The sequence below is a fragment of the Bicyclus anynana genome, chromosome 12, assembly GCF_947172395.1.
Source record: "Bicyclus anynana chromosome 12, ilBicAnyn1.1, whole genome shotgun sequence".
NCBI classification, from domain to species: Eukaryota; Metazoa; Arthropoda; class Insecta; order Lepidoptera; family Nymphalidae; genus Bicyclus; species Bicyclus anynana.
The window spans coordinates 1,135,950-1,156,366 of NC_069094.1; the positions used below are offsets into that span (position 1 = coordinate 1,135,950).

Genomic DNA, 20,417 nt, shown 5'->3' on the forward strand with positions numbered 1-20,417 from the left:
GTACAAATTACTCAAAATGGAAAATTCCTTGTTGTCGTAATGGGTTATCAGGGTAGGCAATGCATCTTTACTCACTTATGTCACTGCCGACCCAGGACTAGAAACCGGTCCAGGGTCCACGTGACCCAAAGACAAAGGCTAACCATATACCAAAGAGGCCATAAAAAGCTACTAGGTAATGAAACCTTACCAAATCACTCTTGAAGACTCGGTACCGATTTGAATACACTCTTAACCTATATTTTTTGTTAGCGCTGCAGTGTGCAGTTACGTTGCAAGTCGTTAAACCTTATTTCCTCGAATGTTTTACGCATACGAACTAAAATAATCTCCGTGTCAATGAATAACAATGTGTAATAATAACTTTGTGTAATTAGGTAACAACACAAAGGAGGTATAAATAGACGATAATTCTAACATGTATTACTGAGACGGGCAGCGTGACGTCAGGAATGTGTATTCAGCAATGAAAATCTTCGTATAGTTCCAACAAAGTGTATTATCACCAACAAAGATCGCGCTCGACTGACTACCAGACGACAAAATAATTACCGACTATGACTCAAACAGTTTTACAATTCAAAATGGTTTCTGTATCTTACAACTACTTTTTAATTATACAGTTTTACGGCTTAGTCTAATATTATGAAATTAATATCATTATAATATTTAAATTAATTATAAAATGTAAATAGTTTACTTTAATCTGAGTTTAAATAATAAAGCTAAAGATAGAATCTTTAGGTTTAGTCAAATCAGTATCTTATAAACGAAAAACTGTAATCATGACATTGAAGAATTATTATCAGCAAATAACAGACAATGTTTATAATAACATATAGATAGTTTAGTATATTTATAGTTTGTTAGATGGAACTCGTAGGCCCTCGTAACACTCGGCCATCCTGCATTGGCCGTGTCCCACGGCGATCTGGCAACGCGTCAGGGTTCTTCTGCGTCTGAAAAACGTAAAATAAACAGAACCGTAAATGTTCTTTTGTATATATAAAAAACTTTGTAGGTGGCTACTACTGGAATCTTCAAAATTATGCACCGACTAAGTTACATTGTTTTATTAGAGCCTGGCTATACTTTAATTTTTATTCATCCCTAGATCTAGCTTAGTTATTAAATGTTGTATTTAAAAGTCACATTAGTTCCATTTTTTATGTAATAGATTTTAAGTTTTAGGTCATTAGGTCTAGTTTAAGATGCTGCTCATATTATATTTTACAGTTACACAGATCTAGTTATGTTTTCTGAATATTATATCATAGACACACAGATGCTGCTGACACACATATCGTAAACACACAGATACCGAAGACACACAGATCACGTCGTCACACAGATCACGTCGACACACAGATCACGTCGACACACAGTTCTCATTGACACACAGTTATCATCGTCACACAGTTATCATCGTCACACAGTTATCATCGTCACACAGTTATCATCGTCACACAGTTATCATCGTCACACAGTTATCATCGTCACACTGTTATTGTATACACACAGTTATTGTAGACACACAGATATTGTAGACACACAGATATTGTATTTTATTCACATAGATGTTATATTTTATACACGTGGACTGTTCTCGTTTTATTACTTTATATTTTATTTCAAAGTTGCATTCTATTTATTATTTCTTTCAGAATAATTTGTTTGTCTGATATTTGTATTTTTTTAAGCAGTATGTAACGGTGTTTTATGAGTTCACTAGATATTTCGATTGAAAAGTAAGTTTTCAGTTTATCAACAATTGCTTACATTGTATTAAAAGGTTTTTATTTGTAACTATAAATTAAAAACACTGTTTTTATTAACACGAATTATTGAACTGCAATCTATTGAGTATTTACTCTTATCTCTCCAATGAGATTATCTCGGTAACTCAACTTTGCTGTCGGTAGCGGAGGAGCTATCGGAGACAGATGATTTATGTGGCCGCAAACAATAATAATTTTATACTATAGATCGGTTACGTCCCTACAAAATCACTGTAAAAGAGAACCGAATAATAGGCTACAACACTGAGCCACAGTAAAGATATTACAACCAGTATAATAACTCGGCCGTATTTTTGAAATAAATACCTACAGCCGCGCGGTACGTAAACATGTCATAGGGCTGCCCGCATGCAGCAATTTAATTACATTTGCTAACTTTGTGTTTCCACTTAGTTTTGTGATTGTAAATAAACTTTTTTTATATAAACAAATAAAATACTTTGTAAATTGTAGTAAAATGGGAAGTGATAAATAAAAATGCGTGTTTTTTGATTGGTTGATGTAATTAAGGCTGATACTACGTCAATGATCTTGAAGGATTGGTCGTATTCTTAAACATATTTATTTCGGTGATGCCATCTAGGTATTACCTCCACACTACGTGAACAAATAAAAAAAAAGATAAATACCTTCATGAAATTGTAGTGATTTAAAATAGATAATGAAACAATGAACAAACGCACTAATTGTCCCTACGATACGATAGTTCCCCTAGATTTCTCTAGGATGCCATTATCAGATCCTGACATGAAAAAAATGGGACTAACCTGAAAGAATATTCATCCAAACAAAAAAGAAACGGTTTACAAATGACGGAAATATCGCTGTAAATACGATACGATTCTTTTTGGAAGTCGGTTAAAATTCTTGTCACCAATGCCAAGCTGAGCAAAAGTTTTATGAGCTTGCACATTAAAGTGCATAAAATCCGCCATTTTGATTTTTTAAGAACTAAGTTACCCAGTGACACTCGGCCTATCTAGACGAGTCTAATGACATATCATTTATCAGTATGTGTGCTTGGCAAATTTGTTCGTAACACTCCCGAAGGTCGGCGCGGTCCGGGAGGGGGGTAACGATGCCCAGCGCGTACGACTTCACACCCGCGCAGTCCTTTCCTCCCGTCGCCCGCATACAACAACAAGTCATAACATTCAAACACATACTCCTCCTTTGGGCTTCGCCGCAGTCGGGTAACAAAACACAAATGATCCGAGCACAGTCACACAATACATTGTACAAGCAGTCGAGGTTTTAATACAAGCTTATCGTACCTACTGTATCGTGATTCATGAACCGCGTATAGCTACATATTTCAATCGTGTCAATCACTTTCCTTTATTCTATTCACTTTATTTACTAATCCAGATACCTACCTTTATTCTGGAGATAAAAGGAAATACCTTATCCATTAAAAAATACAAGATTATGTACCTACCTACTAATAAGTAAATTTATTTTAAAGTTAACCTTTCAGAGTTTCCAGGTAACTTAAAAAAAGTTATCTCTGGATGGGATAATTTTGAATTCATGCATCCAAAAACGGCACAGTATTTCCTGCTGGTCATAATTAAAAAAATCTAATACTATTAATACACTTTACTCTGTTAATACACCGTGCGTTCGTTCGTCACCGCGGCACAGTCGCGACTGTCTTCACCCTACGATCACCCCATGTTCAAGGAGCGTAGGTATAGCTCGCGTTTCGACCTCTAGTATGAAGTCCAACTACTGGTTGTAATATCTTTTCTGTGACTGAGCGCACACATGCACAATTTTGTCTTTAATTCCATTATATATTTACGAATATATCGTTTTTACACTTCCTGAACACACAACTAGTCATTGTAGACGATATTTAGGTATTATTTCTTTAAATAACGTTCGTTGTTGACCACAACTAACATTGAGTTGACTATAAATTTCCTCTTTTGAGCGCCTCATTTTTCATGTGCTAGTAACACATCTAACAATATTTAATATCATTGGTCGCAAAAGCATCTCTAGGAACGATGGCATTACATTTATTAAATCGTTTAATACCTTTTATGCTATTAATCGTAATAGTATAATCGTAAAAGAGTGGTTAGCCTTAGATACTTTATAAGGTCTCATGTATTTAACTTCCTATATTTTTAGTAACTCGCGTTTTGTGATCATTAGATAGCCTTTCCACAGCACTAAATCCTATTCCTATTCCTATAATCCTACCTTGTATTTCTTACAACTTTTATGTTTATTTATCGTAGCGATTTTCATAATAGTCATGTGGCAATCGATAAGTGTTTAGCTTGCTGTCTGTACGATATTTTAGCTGATCAATTGAATTTGGGTGTTCACTATTAGTAGTAGTAGGGTAGGTAGTTAAAAGAGTATTAGTATGTACAAACATTAAACTAAAATCCAGTTACTGCGTGTGGGGAATTAATAATACCCCAAATGACATCAGCTAATTTTTCATCCCAGATGCATTCGCTTTCTGTTGTAGTATTTAGTTCATTAATACTTTTGACTCTTTCAACTTGTTCATTTGTTTTATTTGTTTTTCAGTTACGAAATCCATAAAATACCTACTTGTGAATGATACACCACGATCAGTTATAAAATCTAGAGGGATTTCCAAATACTGTTAGTATTTCTTTAAAAACATTGATGATTTCTACACAGCTAACATTTTGGTTTTAGGACAGGTTTAGCAAACACAAACTTTGTAAAGGAATCTATGACCACAAATATAATGTAAGTAAAATCAGTACGAGTTTTGATAAAAGGCTTCAAATGATCGGCATTTACAGTGTGTATACGGATTTGTAGTTTTTCTATAGGGTGTAACGCGCCTTCTAGCTTACCATAATTACCCTTTGCATAGGAGCATTGCAGACATGCATTGATGTACTTATGGATTTTGTCATACATAAAAGCCAAAATTGGTGTTTTTGTAATAAACTCATACACACAACATAAAATAAGATTCTTTACCCAAATCGAAAATGATGGACCGCGTTATAAGTATAATTTTTTGCTTATGCAAAATTGGTTATTTCAGCATTACTGTTTATATATATGTCGTCTATATCTACATGGATAATATGCACCGTGTCCAAAGAATTGATTTGCAAACCACCAAAACCTTTCATCAATACATTTGAAGTTAAGATTTTAAGTTTTTAAATGTGTAGCTGTTTCTAGTGCTATAATATTAACTTTACTTCCTGTGTCAATGAAAGCGTTTACTACTACTCCGTCAATAAAGATACGTTTTTTATACAAATCAGATGAAATATAGAATGTGTTAAATGTAACATTACGTACCCGGGTAATGTTTCGTGGAGTTTGCGCAGAGTGCTCCTCTCCGGACACCGTACTCCCAGCAGCGCCGGCAGCAAACCAGCAAGTGGCAGCCTTAGGGCCAACGCGGAGGCAGACTTCGCAGCGGCAGCAGTCCCGGGCTTCGTGACCGGCAACGCCGCGGAGATGAACTTGCATGACGAAAATGCGATCTCTTTCATTCCATGTACACATATCACCCAGCTGGTGAATTTTATTAAACCATCGCATCACGTTCGTATTTTTCTTCTCTAGGTCAAATTTAGGTAAAATATCGGCCTCCAGGTGGTTAACTCTTCATTTCTTCGGCAAACATATTTCTTCAGGGTGTAAAAAAAAATGTTCATTTTCGTCGGGTAGGTACTTCTTCGTCGGTCGATACATCAGTATGGCTTCGCCTTCTTTTTCCGTGTCCCTTATTGTATGGTCCGAGAATTGAGCCCATTTGCATACCACTTCTGAAATATTACTGAGACGGGCAGCGTGACGTCAGGAATGTGTATTCAGCAATGAAAATCTTCGTATAGTTCCAACAAAGTGTATTATCACCAACAAAGATCGCGCTCGACTGACTACCAGACGACAAAATAATTACCGACTATGACTCAAACAGTTTTACAATTCAAAATGGTTTCTGTATCTTACAACTACTTTTTAATTATACAGTTTTACGGCTTAGTCTAATATTATGAAATTAATATCATTATAATATTTAAATTAATTATAAAATGTAAATAGTTTACTTTAATCTGAGTTTAAATAATAAAGCTAAAGATAGAATCTTTAGGTTTAGTCAAATCAGTATCTTATAAACGAAAAACTGTAATCATGACATTGAAGAATTATTATCAGCAAATAACAGACAATGTTTATAATAACATATAGATAGTTTAGTATATTTATAGTTTGTTAGATGGAACTCGTAGGCCCTCGTAACACATGCTTGTACGGTATGCAAGAGTTGTAAGGTATGGTGTACACTAATTGAATCTATAGTATGAAACTTATAAAGATATTTTTTTATATAATATATGTTTATTGAAAAAGAGCCGTGATAGCCCAGTAGATGACTTCTGCCTCCGATTCCGGAGGGTGTGTTCGAATCCGATCCGGCGCATGCATCTTCAGTGTGTGTGCATTATAAGAAATTAAATATCACGTGTCTCAAATTGTGAACGAAAAACATTGTGAGGAAACCTACATACTAGAATGTGTGAAGTCTGCCAATTCGTGTTGGGCCAGCGTGGTGGACTATTGGCCTAACCCCTCTTATTCTGAGACTCGAGCTCAGCAGTGAGCCGAATATGGGTTGATTATGATGATGCTTGCGTTTGACTACAATTAAGCCTGACCGCATTAATGCTTTCGATTAATGCGGTCTCAGTTGGTATGCGCTTATGTAAAAGATGCCTATCCACTCTTGTATTTAAGGTATTTAAACTATAATTATCAGGAAAGACAAACGCCGAAAGGGCATTCCAAATTTTTGCTTTACGAATTAGAAAATATGTGGATGCAAATCTTTTCATACGAGTTGCCTGGACATCCGCAATGTATGAATGCCATTGTTCGCGACGTCTTGCTGGCCTGTCTATTGAAGCTGGTACTACATAACCGTGGAGCCTGGCCTGGCCTGGACCGTTCAAATAGGTTGATAATGATGATGAATAACATTGTACGATTAGGTTAAGTACAACAATAACACAAAGAAGATATCAACAGACGATCATTTTAACATGATTTATACAGAATCCAGGATTTATAAGGAATGGTATACATTGGTTGGATCTTAGTATGAAACTTTTTGAGATACATTGCCAAGTCAAGTATAAGTAAAGTTGTAAAATGGTTCTATCTATGGTAAAGATCTAGCATCAAGCTTTTTGAGCTTCCAACTCGAACTCGTTATACTCGTATGTTCGTATCACGAGGTCATGTTACGAGTATTGAGTCAGGCTTAATATGGAGCTTTTTTCCTCCCAAGAAGTTCTCAGTAAAAATTCGCAGCCCAGTGTTGGAATTCTGGTGGTGTTACACCCTGTGCCCCGGAGAGCACGTTAAACCTTCAAACCTTCGATCCCGGTGATAATCATTAACATTGATCAGGACAGTGATCGTTCATTATCGCATTATTGACGCACTAGCTGACACCGCGCGGTTTCACCCACGTGATTCACGTTCCCGTGGGAATACGGGGATAATATATAGCCTATAGCCTTCCTCGATAAATGGGCTAACATTGAAAGAATTTTTCAAATCGGATCAGTAGTTCCTGAGATTAGCGCGTTCAATCAAACAAACAAACTCTTCAGCTTTATAATTTTAGTATAGATTGTAGCAGCGTGGTGGGTCTAAACTCTATATCCCATCGCCTATAAGGATGGAGGCCTGGTCCTGTTCTCTGGCAGAGGGCCGTTATAATAGACTGATAAGAATGATGATTATGTCTTGACCAGTTTGATCATTGTGCAAAAAACTCAAGCCGAAAGCTCTGGCAATAAAGCGAATTACATGCAAATACAAAACGACTTATTGTTGTTAACATTCAACTGAGTGGTTTATGTCTTTATGAGTTTACATTGTTTATTAGTGTTTTTGAACTTAAATTGCACATTTTATGTACAAATCGCGAATGGATTTCTGAAAGAAGTATTAACATATATGTAGGTATATTATGAATAAGATTTTGTTATTTTTAGGGCCCTTAAAACAAAGCAACCACGTCCCAAATTCATCAATTGAAAAATGTCATTTACCTACTGTATGATATCCAAGTGTAGCCACCTGATGATATTTGTTACATACAGTATCAAATAGCATACGTCAATGATAGTGAATAATTCTTCATTTACCTATACTCTATGATAACCACGATGGGTTGTCAGTAGGCACCGAATGACATAAAATAAATAGTGAATACGAAATCACATAACTTCAGAATTACTAACAATAGCTAGTAGGTAAATTTCGTATAAAATGTCCACTAACATACGTCAAAGTAAGTGAATTGCCGGCTGGATTCCGGATATCATTATAATCATATCTTGGACTGAAATTTTGTAGACAACCCATTAGCAATATGGTCGGTGAAGTTCGTCTTTTGGATCATCAACTATTTGGCAAAGATAATTATTTTGATTATCTCAAGCGAGTATCCATTCCCAGTCAATTGAACAACTTCGATGGTATCAGAATTAGAGCCAATGTTTAGGCCTCAAAGTGAACTAATAGGTATCAGATGTGACGCAAGCAATTCTGGTAAATGGAGCGATCAAGAAAGGCGCCCCCACGGCGAGTGAGCTTTTGAAACATACGTATTCAGGTTAACTAATTGCTTTTTAATTTGAACAAAATATTTTTTAATGGTTTCTTAAGGTATTTATTCCGTAACTAGCGGACGCCCGCAACTTCGTCCGCCATTAGACCTCTGTAAAACTGGAGTAACATCTCCCGTTTTCCCAACATTTCCCTTCACCACTCTGGTCCAATTAATCCTAGCGTGATGAAAAGTATACTGTAACCTGCCCAGGAGTATGAAGAATAATTGTACCTAGTTTCGTTAAAATCCGTTGAATAGTTTTTGTTTCTATAACGAACATACTGACTGACAGACGAAAGTTTTACTGATTGCATTTTTGATATCAGTATCGATCACTCATCACCCTGATAGTTATTTTGGAAATATATTTCATGTACAGAATGGACTCTCTACAGATTTATTATAAATATAGATATAGATAGATAATGTGAATGTCATAAAAGCATCGAATAAAACGTAAGTTCCCATGAATAATTTAGGTGCTAAAAATGTCTATGTGATTAGTTTCTATAACGTAGAAGAGATTACGAGAGGAATACCCGCAAAATCTCATTGTAACATGGTTAAAAATCTTGGCCTTGATCCAACTTCATTATTAGAAAGGGTGTTCAAAGCACTTTTAATCCATCCACTATGTAGGGTATTACCAAATTTCGATTTGCACCGCACCGTACCAAAATAGAGGTTTAAAATAACATGACGCCAGCTTAGCACCGCTTTCAAACTGATCAGTAGATAGAATATAACGTTAATTATGTAATGTTATTTTTCGCTTTTTAGATCCGTTTTTTCTTTTTGAAGTCGGTTGAATGTTTTGACGTGACAACGTCTTATAATTCGATGGAACCGGCCGCACACTCGAAAAAAGATGACGTCATGCGTCGTTCCCTCCCTTTAGGGTTGCCAACTTTTATTACAAGAAATAAAGTATATTCTGGTCTATGTAGATTATTAAACAGTATTTTAGAAAAACGAACATTTTCTTTTGAAAACTGTCACCGTTCCATCAGTATTTTCTTATGACGTTGTCACATCGACCTATCGTCAGTAAACCGAATTTACAGACAAAACATTTTATTTTATTTTTTTTCATGTATCGTATATGTAATGTATGTAATAGTATAAAATGTGTACAATATATTTTTTTAGTAGAGTAGTCGATTTATCGTTTGCATACACAATAATAGTGTTACGCCACACGTGTCATACGTACCTTGACATTTCAATAGCTATATCATCCAAAAATACCTTTCTCTCTTTCTCGGTAAGGTATTAACAAACTAATAAAGGTTTTACGACACTAAAGACCTTCAAGTCAAAACACCTTACTGGGAATGTTTATAAACTGGGCCTACCGTCACTTTATTTCAATAGGTTTATTAATTAGATGAGTCTATGTCATAGAAAAAGGATAGGTCTCGCCAGTTTCGTAGCGTGCCTTGGAGGGGCCCTGTATCACAATAAGTTAGGTACAAATGAAGGGTAAAGATTTCTCATAAAGAAAATAAAGATAGTGAATGAACCTATGTAGGATGCTCAGAAGACAGAAAACTCCAGAAGTTATGATCGCGCATAGAAATGAAGCCAATGAAATTACTCTCTTTGGTGTAGTTTCACGAACAAGAGATGAGTACACAGAGTGACTACTCTGTGTATGCAGTGTTGTGACGTGCTAAACAGGTACAATTTTTGGCGTGCGTGCTCTATAATTACGGATGAACGTGACTTCTAGTATTTTCTGTGTTCTGAGGTAGGGTGTTACCAGGTTTTGGGCGCACGCGCGAAAAAAGCGACCTTTTTTCCTGGGATAACCCAGGAAAAAAGGTCGCTTTTTTACTTTCGTCATTTTGTTCTGAAGTGAAACTCTATAGATAGGCAGTTTTTTTTAATTTTTTTCGGGAAGTGTTTTGTTTAATAACTTTTTGTTCAATAAACTTTAAGGGTTATTTATACATTATATAATTAATTATTAATTAATTTAATATTTAAGCCAATATATTAATATGAAAATATTATGTTTAATGGTCAAATGAGAGTCGCCCTGTTATTATCTGGGTCTACAACTTAACTTTAGATAAATAAACAAATAAATCGGCAAAATGCTTTTTCGAAAAGATCAAAACTAAACTTGTCAATAAAAAACTGCAAGTTATTAACGACCTCTCTATGTCGAATCATTATAGTATGTAAACTCATAAACATTATAGTATGTATGTATATGTACATATTTGTGAAATATTTCAAAAACCATCTAGGTATCTTTTCAAATTATAAAGAGCTGTAGATAGGACGTTGAGCAACATATCGCATTATAATTACGAGTCGTAAAAAAAAACTCGCAAATCTCTTAACACATTCATTTGCAATGGCTTGAATTTTTTTGAATCGTTTTATAATTTGGCAACATTAAAAATCTCCTGCATTATTTTATTTTAGAACTTCAGGGTTCCGTCAATATTTTTTTAGTTATTCAAATAATCTTCTTGCAATGTTTTCTTTTAAGTATTTGGCAAAATTATACGAGTGGTATATTTGTTTTCATGCAACTGTCTGTTTGTATTTTTATGTATGTTCACCGATATACAAATTTAGGAAATTCTTATACTGCATTTTTCAACATGTACGAGTAGGTACTCGTAATAGGAAACTCTTACTCGTACATAAATAGGAAATAAACGTTTTCCTACTTTGAATAATGTAACTATACGAGTTTACACTTAGGTAAAGTCTTCAGTAGTACTTCAGTACAGTACAGTACAGTACTAGTACAGTACTAGTACAGTACTAGTACAGTAGTAGTAGTAGTTCAGTGTGTAAACCTACTTCAGTACAGTGTGTGCCTAGTGGGAGTTTTCAATATTTTCAAACTGTTACCTGTGGAATTGAAACAGTTGTGCAGTAGTGCCACTAGATGGCTCTGTTTCAATTCCTTGGAAATTCGCGTTTACGTTACGTGACAGTAACGGTATCAAACTCCCACTAGGCACACTGAAGCAGGCTTACACACTTAATGAGGACGGTAACTGCCAGTAGTGTAACTTTACCATATTCCGAGTTGTGTAAAAAAATTAGCAGAAAAAGTAAAAAATTAGATTCTACGGAACTCTGTTTTATCGATCGATCTCACATTCAGCGTGTTTCTTTTTTTAAAAGAAATAAAGTCAAGGATGCTATAATGTATTATGTGAGCAACGTAAAATAACAATTTGCCCAATTATTGTTCTGTGCTAATAACAGTGCCGTTGTGGTTTATTGACGAAAGTCATTACTTTTCCAATTTTTATTTCTAAGTAGTAGGTATGCAATTAGGAATTGATTATCTCGTTAGTTGTGTAACTAAGCATCGGTGATAACTGATAGATCATAGGGTGGATAATCAATATCCAGCTTAGCAAAAAAAAATTGTTAAGAGTTTGAATAGGCTACTCGCCTGCTGTACAAAACTAAGAAGATTTTTTGCATATAGTTGTAGTATACTTATGGCGACGATGTACAAGAATACGACAGTAAGCTAACCTAACACTGGCTGAGTCAGGAAATCAGAACATTTTTCGTGTTTAAAAGATGATAAATTATTTATACGTAAAATAAAATAATCTGATATACCTACGAGTATACCCATTACCTATACTCTACCAAAAAATGCAAAATGGCGTGTGAATAATGATCGTAATCGAGATAGAGCTACTGATTGAATTGCATTTGAATGCAGACAGTATTGTCAGTACTGAAAACTGCTCATGATAACAACACACTAATAATGCAAATGATAGCAAACATGTGAGCTTTACTAGTATCGTTTTATAGTGAAATAGATAAAAGTGGCCTTTATAATCAGAACATGAACTTTTAAATTTGAGTATCAACTTTAAGAAATTCTAGACCTTATTAACGCATGTTAAGATGTAAGTTATTGTTAATACAAAAGAATAACGTGTCAAACTGTTGTTGTTAGTGAATATAATTTATGTGAGAAGCGGTAGTCGCAGACAGTTATCACACAAACTATAAATCCGTACCAATTAGAAATTTGCCACTCTATTACATTGTAGAATAAAAAACTAACATACCAATGTTTAAATATTCAGTCTGTTCAACTTACATATTTATTACAATGTCAATAATGACAAAACTATATGCCTAGAAACTCTAATCAAATTTTTATTTGTGAAAATAATCACGTAATTGTAATATTTTTATAAAACAAAATTGTATTTTTATCATGTCACTTCAAACGCCAATCATAAACTGTAACGTCATTCGCTACAAGGCATCGGTTTGTGATTGGCGCTAGCGGTGACGTGATATAATCACATCACTACAAACGCCAATCACGCTGTCAGCTCTATGAATGACGTCACTTGCTAATGTGTTGTGTTTCGGCGGCAAAAATTTTACGTAGATATTTTTTCATTTATATTAAATTTTTTACTGGTTATTATTGACGGGGCAAAATAAAATATAGCTTATAATTCAGTTCAGTAGCTTCCATAATTCAGTTTTAACACTGTTTACAAAAGAGGCAAGTAGCCTATAGTTATAAGGACAATTTACCTATCAGACTTATCACCGAGGGGTGGTGGATCGATTCCCGCCCCGCTGGTCTATATGGTCGTAACCATATACGTATGGTGGTCGTAACCACTAGTAACACAGTATTTTCCGACTAGTTAGAAGGGAATGGATATATTGGTTATATTTAAAAATATCTATCAAATATTCTTGTATCAAAAAAAAAAGAAGACAAAATGCTTTATTACGCTTTTTAATCCATAAAACAATCAAAAAAAAAGGCGACAAACTAAAGCACGTTTTGTCTGTATATTATGGAAGTGTGATCTTGACACTTTTGAATATTTAAATTACCTTTGGAAATCCTCTTCCCGTAGCAAACATTCCATGTTTAGCAGAATTAACCTTGTTAGAACATATATGTCTTGTTACCAAAATGTGTTTGCATAGTTAAAACAAATGTGACAAGATAAACATCCTGCCTTGCTCAACATACGGATTAGCTGACCCTGTGAACTTGGTTAAATCTAATACAAAATTACGATTTTGTTTTGAACAATTCAGTTTTCAAATTTAATGAAATAAAAATAAAATTGAATTTGTGTTTGTGTAAAAGCCATTAATTTTTATATGTCAGAAAAACAAAGAAGAATTAATAATGATAAACTAGTGAAGAGTAACTAATATACAAACTAAAACATAATTAATACAATAACGCCTTTATTATTAGCGGACGTCTATGAAATTTTCTTTTTTACAAATCCCTTGAGAACCATAAATCTATCCGGTATATATATATTTTTTTCTCTCCAGCTAGTAGGCAAATACTGTATTAGGATTGGGTACGACAAAAGTCCAACAGGGCAGGGATCGAACCACCACCACTCGGCGATGAGTCTGACCGCTTTCCCGTTAAAAGCTATTATTAGAGCCGTGTTGGGTATATAAAATTTATTCATCTCCATTCCTTTTTTAGCTAAATCAGTTTATTAAGGAGTAACGAACACACAACTTTCGCATTTGCAATATTGGTAGGTAAAACTTAATCATTATTTGACTTCCTATGACGCATAGATATACGGACGAAAGTAGGTCGTAGTATACGGATTCAGGATACCCCTTTCACCGAATAGAGGCATTTCCAACGTTTGCCAACCGCGCGTTGGGCAACCGAGCAAACCCCAAGGTTATCGAAAGGTGATGGCTGGATGGTATATTAATTATTGCGTTTTGAAACGATGGCTATCTATCCGACGCAAACCGCAGAATAAATAATGGCTAATAACAGTTTAGCCACAATGTGCAATTATGGAAAATTGTGCCGCCTTTATGATACACGTATGTCGTCACTACGTGTTAATATATTAATTTTATGTACTTAGATAATTCTAAATCAATTTATTTCAATTAGGCTTACTTTACAAGCACTTTTGAAACATCAGTTGATTTAATTTGTGGTCATTAAAGTGGAAAACTTAAAATTAAAGTTACGAGGGTGCGAGAAGAGCCCAGAACATACTCAGCCAATTTAAAATTAAAAGATTATAAATATTGTACAGAATGATCATTGTAAAAGAGCAATTTAATCAATTTAAGAGTTTATTACCGGCTCTTTAAAACAAAAATTACCTTCCAAACCGGTCGTGATGGCAGTTTTTACCAATAGTCAAACTTTACGTTCCAAAAGTGCTCGTAAGCTAAACTCTCATTCGCCCGAGATTTTTTTTTATTGAAGGTTGGACCTCTGATATTTGAGTTCTGCCTCGTAACCAATTGAGGATATTAGAGATTGCATACAAGCAAAGCTTAGTTTATAAGGACGTATAGGTATATTGAATTTAAATGAGTCTTGATTTTGTTAATTGATATAGATGTTATATTTTCGGAAGAAGGTTTAGCTTTAGTTAAAGTGGTAAGATGAACAGTACAGACATACGCGCTTATATGTGAAACTGAAGCAGCATCAGCAAATCGGATCGAATATAAATTACTTGCAGACGCCACGCGGTTTCATTCGCGTGGTTGCCGTTCCCGTGACTGAAAGATTTTTTTAAATGGGATCAGTAGTTCCACAGATCAATCGATCGCTCCATCGACATCTGAGTGACTTAAAGCTTTCTTATATGACAAATAGTAAAAAACACACTTGAACCAACTGCTTAGGTATGTTTAACTTTGATCATCTACGGACCTCCTCATTTCTGATTCGATCACGAAGAGATAAGAGCTTTATAAGAGATAAGAGAGACAAAAAAAATGTGCAAGAAAAAAAAATACTTGTGGCACACGACGACTGCCGCGGTAAAGCTATTGCATCGCATTTTTTATCAACTTATGCAATTATAATTATTGTATTCATGCAGTTTTTTTTTAGAAAATAATAAAAAATAAAAGAATAAATATAAAAAAATAAAAAACGTCTTTAATATTGACATTAACGTTGAGCTAGAAAGGAACTCTGGTTTAATAGGTTTAGCCCCTTAGTTTCACACCACTTGTCCAGTTGAAAACGTCAAAATGTATTAACTTGATGCACGGCTTGGATGTTAGGTTTTTATTTCCGTTACGGAATTCCTTGATTCGGTCCCCGCGCACATAGCCTGCGATAATGCAATAGCTTAAAAAAAATTTACATCTAAGGAAATATATTAAAATGAGATTCCACAAGCCAAATAATTTGTTCCATTATTTTAACTATTAGCTTAATTTCCACCACAACAATGTTTACTCGAGTTGTAATGACGCGCCATCGTAACGACTTATACAAAACACCGCGAAGCACCGTCGGCCAACCTCCGCTTATGACACCGCTCGCGTTTCCGTCATTCACCGACCTGTCATTTATATGTCACGAATTGGACAAACGTGATAAACATGAGCATGGGTGTTTTCCAGTGTCTGTGTGTATTTATACATTATATAAGTATTTATATGTAGTATATAAATGTATATGAATATTATAATATCAACTATCTCAGTACCCATAACACAAGCTACTCTGTATGCTTACTTTGGGGCTAGATAGTGATGTGTATTGTTTAAGTATACTTATTTATTTATTTATAACGTGAACATTATTATCATCACAAATAAAATAGAAATGTCTGTCTGTCATTTGTAGATAACTGTGTTTTGCCAAGTATATAGTTATTTACACTAAACTAAAACATAATGAAAGTTTTTTTAAACTTTTTCTATCTGTCTATTTGTCCGGGCTAAAATCTAGAATGGCTGAACTGATTTTAACGGGACTTTCACTGGTAGATAGAGGAGGAGGAGCATCATATAAGTTACTTATTCCGGAAAAATCCACAGTTCCTGCGGGATTTACGGTAACAAAGCTGCGAGCATCCGCTAGTCAATACATATAAATAAAAATTGTAGTGTCTGTGATTTCAAATCTGTACTATGAAGTGCTTTTAGTTTACATGATATCAAAACACAAACAAGCTTATTTAAAATTCTTCATTTGTCTGTTTGTTTGTCTGGGATAATCTTTGTAACAACTGGACGGATTTTAATGGGAGTTTCACTGGAAGATAAAGAAGATTTTTGAGCAACATATAAGCCATTTTTATATGGGATAAGAGCCTATGGCAACCAGACATTCCTAATTTTAGTTGTCATATGTCTCTACCATAGGTAAATCACAATAACAGCCTATTTTAGGGGTTCACAGGGTACAGGGTTGGACCTCCCTCCTAATAGGTGGGGTGATATAGAGCTTAGACCCACTATGTTGCTCTTATGTGGATTGGCGGGCTTAGAGTGATGTTGTAATTATAAAGTACTAGCTGACGCCGCGTGATTCCCGTTCCCGTAGGTAATATATAGCCTATAGCCTAGCTCGATAAAATGGACTATCTACCACTGAAAGAATTTTTCAAATCGGACCAGTAGTTTCTGAGATTAGCGGTTCAACCAAACAAACAAACAAGCTTTTCAGCTTTATAATATTAGTATAGATTAGGTATAAGGGACTCTGTAAAAACATCATAATTAGAAATTAGAATATGTTAATGATATTTAACAGACATTTTAACTTGTACAGGTTGACAAAGACATCTAAAAGTTATCCTGGGGTGTGATTCCGCTATTTTACACTCGTCGATGTAATATTCGCCTATAACAAGTTTTATTACAATTTTGAACTTTATTTCTAAAGGATGTCAAAAGAAAATGTCACTAACAACGTAGTTGCCATGGAAATCAGCGATGTCACATCGCTGTAACTTTACAGAATAGAATTTCATGAAAGAAAAAACTTATCAGGCTTAAACTTAACTAGCAGACGCCGCGCGGTTTCACCCGCGTGTTTCCCGTTCCAGTAGAAATACGGCGCTAATATATAGCCTATAGCCTTCCTCGATAAAGGGGCTATCCAAGACTAAAATAATTTTTAAAATCGGACTAGTAGTTCCTGAGATTAGCGCGTTAAAGCAAACAAACAAACTATTCAGCTTTATGATATTGATGACAAATTCTATATATTAAAGCAAACGATTCTGCTATCAAAAGCTAGTATGTATGTTACAGAATTAGGGACATGATCTAGATTATTGAACGAGAAATGAATAAACCAAAATATATTAATAATGGACTATATCAATAAATTAACAATAATATAAGGAAGCCAATGTCCACAATTAATGATATGCACGAATTTCTCTATACATAATACTCGTGTTATATAATGTATCGTACAAAGTATGAAGAGCATGATATGAATTTGAATTATTATAAACTTCATCGCATGTACTCTTGTGTACTCAGTACTCTACCATGTACTATAATGAAGGCACGCCTGTGGATTGAATTTAAGTTAGTTACATACTTAGTAAGGTTATGTACTCTATATTTTTTTTTAATGTAATATTACTCTAACACCCCGCTAGCCTTAATAGCTAGCCCCTGTAGCCAAATGGCACGTCGATTCTTTTTCTAAGATCGCTAACGCTTCGGAAACTAGAAAAATGTATGGCAATGACAGATCTTGATCACGTGACCTGTCGATAGCAAATGTCATTCCCATACATTTTTCTAGTCTTTGAAGCGTCATTCAGGAGACTCGCGCTCAATAGTGAGCGGAATATGGGTTGCTAATGATGATGATGAATTTTTAATTAATTTTAAAGCTTCCGACTTCGCATGCGTGAAATTTGCGTTTTTCGGTTTGACATCTTTTTACGTAACGAAAATATTTGGATATAGTAACCGTATTTCAAACTTCCGTTCTCACTAACACGATAATAAATACATCTGCATTTTCTCACTGGCGATAATATATTCTGGTCTAAGAGCTTGTCATGCAGTGATGTGCACAAAGTTTGTAACTAAGGTATGCACTATACGTACAAATTACACATATCTTCTCCAACGAAGGTTCGTATTCGAGTTCTTAGGGTTCTCAGCGCATTTTTGTAAAACTGCACGCCTCTGGGTGATGGTTAAACCTGGTTAAACCTGGTGAAGGGTTATCACAAAGCTAAACACTAACTACAACGCCTAGACGGAGAACAAGATTTTTCATACTGTCCGCTTTAAGGTAGGCGTCCACTGATCCGCATCGTACGGATCGCATCGAACAGATTTTATCTACCGTAAAATTAAAAATCCGTTTGATGCGATGCGTACGATACTGTAACGGATATGTGGACGCCTACCATTATACTTTAATAACTGACTATCTTGTCGGTAAAAGTCTAATAGTGACAATACCCGCATTGATAAAGTGATGAAATCACGTTACATGCGGGTAGACAAAGCCTAAACTACTTATTGCATATTGCATATAACCAATGTATAAAAGTAAAAATATCAAGTCAACGGTCTTAAAGCGAAAAGCTTCGATCAACACCTTAGGAAGCTTTAACTGTTTGATCAAGGGTCGGATGCAGAATGCAGTGATTCTTGAGACGGCGCGTATTGTGAGGTTCCTCAATCTAGAGCCCTGACGGGGTGCTTGGGCACTCAAATGTCCCGGAAAGTTATTTTTTTTTATAAATTGTTTTATTTTATTAACATTGTGAAAAATTAAAAAAGAAAAAAAAATGAGTTATTAGAGTATATAGAAATGAACTATTAGAGTATATAGAATCGGAACTCACCACATTGTTGAAGACCACAAAGCTGCCGTTGTAGGCGAGCGTCTCGCTCAGCAACAGCAACAGCAGGCCGGACGACCACATGCTAACACCATCACGACACCACCACCACCACCCTAACACTACCACCCTACCACCCTACCACCCGGCTAAAGTATCAAAGTCCTTCAAACTTTTATACATCGTTCACTTGAACACGAATTTAAAAGAGCGTTCCTTTTTCAAACTTTCATGTAACTATATCAATTTAAATATCGAAACTCCTTTGATAAGGCTATCTATTCTTTATGCCTACCAGACTCCAGCGCACAGTTTTTTTTTTAATTAAAATCTTTTCTGTCTTTTTACATATGTAAAAAAAAGAAAACTATTTTGAGGTTGAAAAGACTCGATTTCAAGAACGTTTGAAAATTAAAAAAAAGTTTGTGAGTCTTTGATGATTAAAAAAAAACTTTTCCCGAGCCTGGAGGCGTGTGCGCGTATCGCGTTTGGCGGGAAAATGTGGCGCATGCGCGCGAGTGCGCCGCGCGCGCTCTATTGCTCAATAAGTCAACACGCGGTATCATATCAGTAGCGCGACCTTATCGTATCCCCACGATTTGATTTGATTCTGATCTAAACGCTAGATCCTATTCACACTGGGAAATATATATCCATCCGTGGACAGTCGACAGTGGAGTCATCAACATTGGTAGGTACTGTATCGCTGATTTTGCTCAGATGGATCTTACGCGTAACGCGGTATTTCTTTTCTAATATTTTGTAGAAATTTTGAATATAGAATATTTTATGATTGAAACCACGGATCAAGAAAACGTTTGCTTTTGCGTTTTCTGTTCTGTAATTGAAACAGACAAATTGACGGTTCAGTGGTGCTGTGGGTAACGACTTGCCCTGATTTTTGCATCCAAGGCTATGGGTTCGATTCCCACAACTGGAAAAATATTTGTGTAATGAGGATGGAGATGTTTTTAGATGTGGTTTATAATATACTCAAACTTAGTACCTACCCTTATCATAAGTTTAGAAAGCGAGAAAATCGTAAGAATCACATACATGCATGATGGAACTCTCGTATATTTTATAATTAATTTTAATATATATAATTTAATATTATTATTATTATTATACAGGAAGAAATTTTTTCAAGTACGGATATTTTTATATTTTGTACATAAACAAAATTTAATGAACACGTATTTTTTCTTTTTTTTTTTAACTCAACAATAACAAAGTTATCGTTAGCTAAAGTTTAAACATTTAAACAGAATTTGAGGGTCACCCTATCGCTGTACTAAGTAATAGCACAGTAATAGGCAACTACAAAATCAGCTGGTAGGTACTAGGTTAGCGAGC

At 35.0% G+C, this 20,417-nt stretch overlaps 1 protein-coding gene across 1 annotated transcript in view; it reads right to left on the reverse strand.

Moving 5' to 3' along the window:
• LOC112054330 (phospholipase B1, membrane-associated) overlaps positions 1-19,606 on the reverse strand; it is a 35,497-nt gene extending 15,891 nt beyond the window's left edge. Inside the window, exon 1 of the mRNA XM_052884659.1 lies at positions 19,065-19,606. Within this exon, the coding sequence (XP_052740619.1) occupies positions 19,065-19,145 (81 nt within the window). The 5' untranslated portion in view covers positions 19,146-19,606. The remainder of the gene's footprint in view (positions 1-19,064) is intronic.
• Positions 19,607-20,417: the final 811 nt, after the last annotated feature.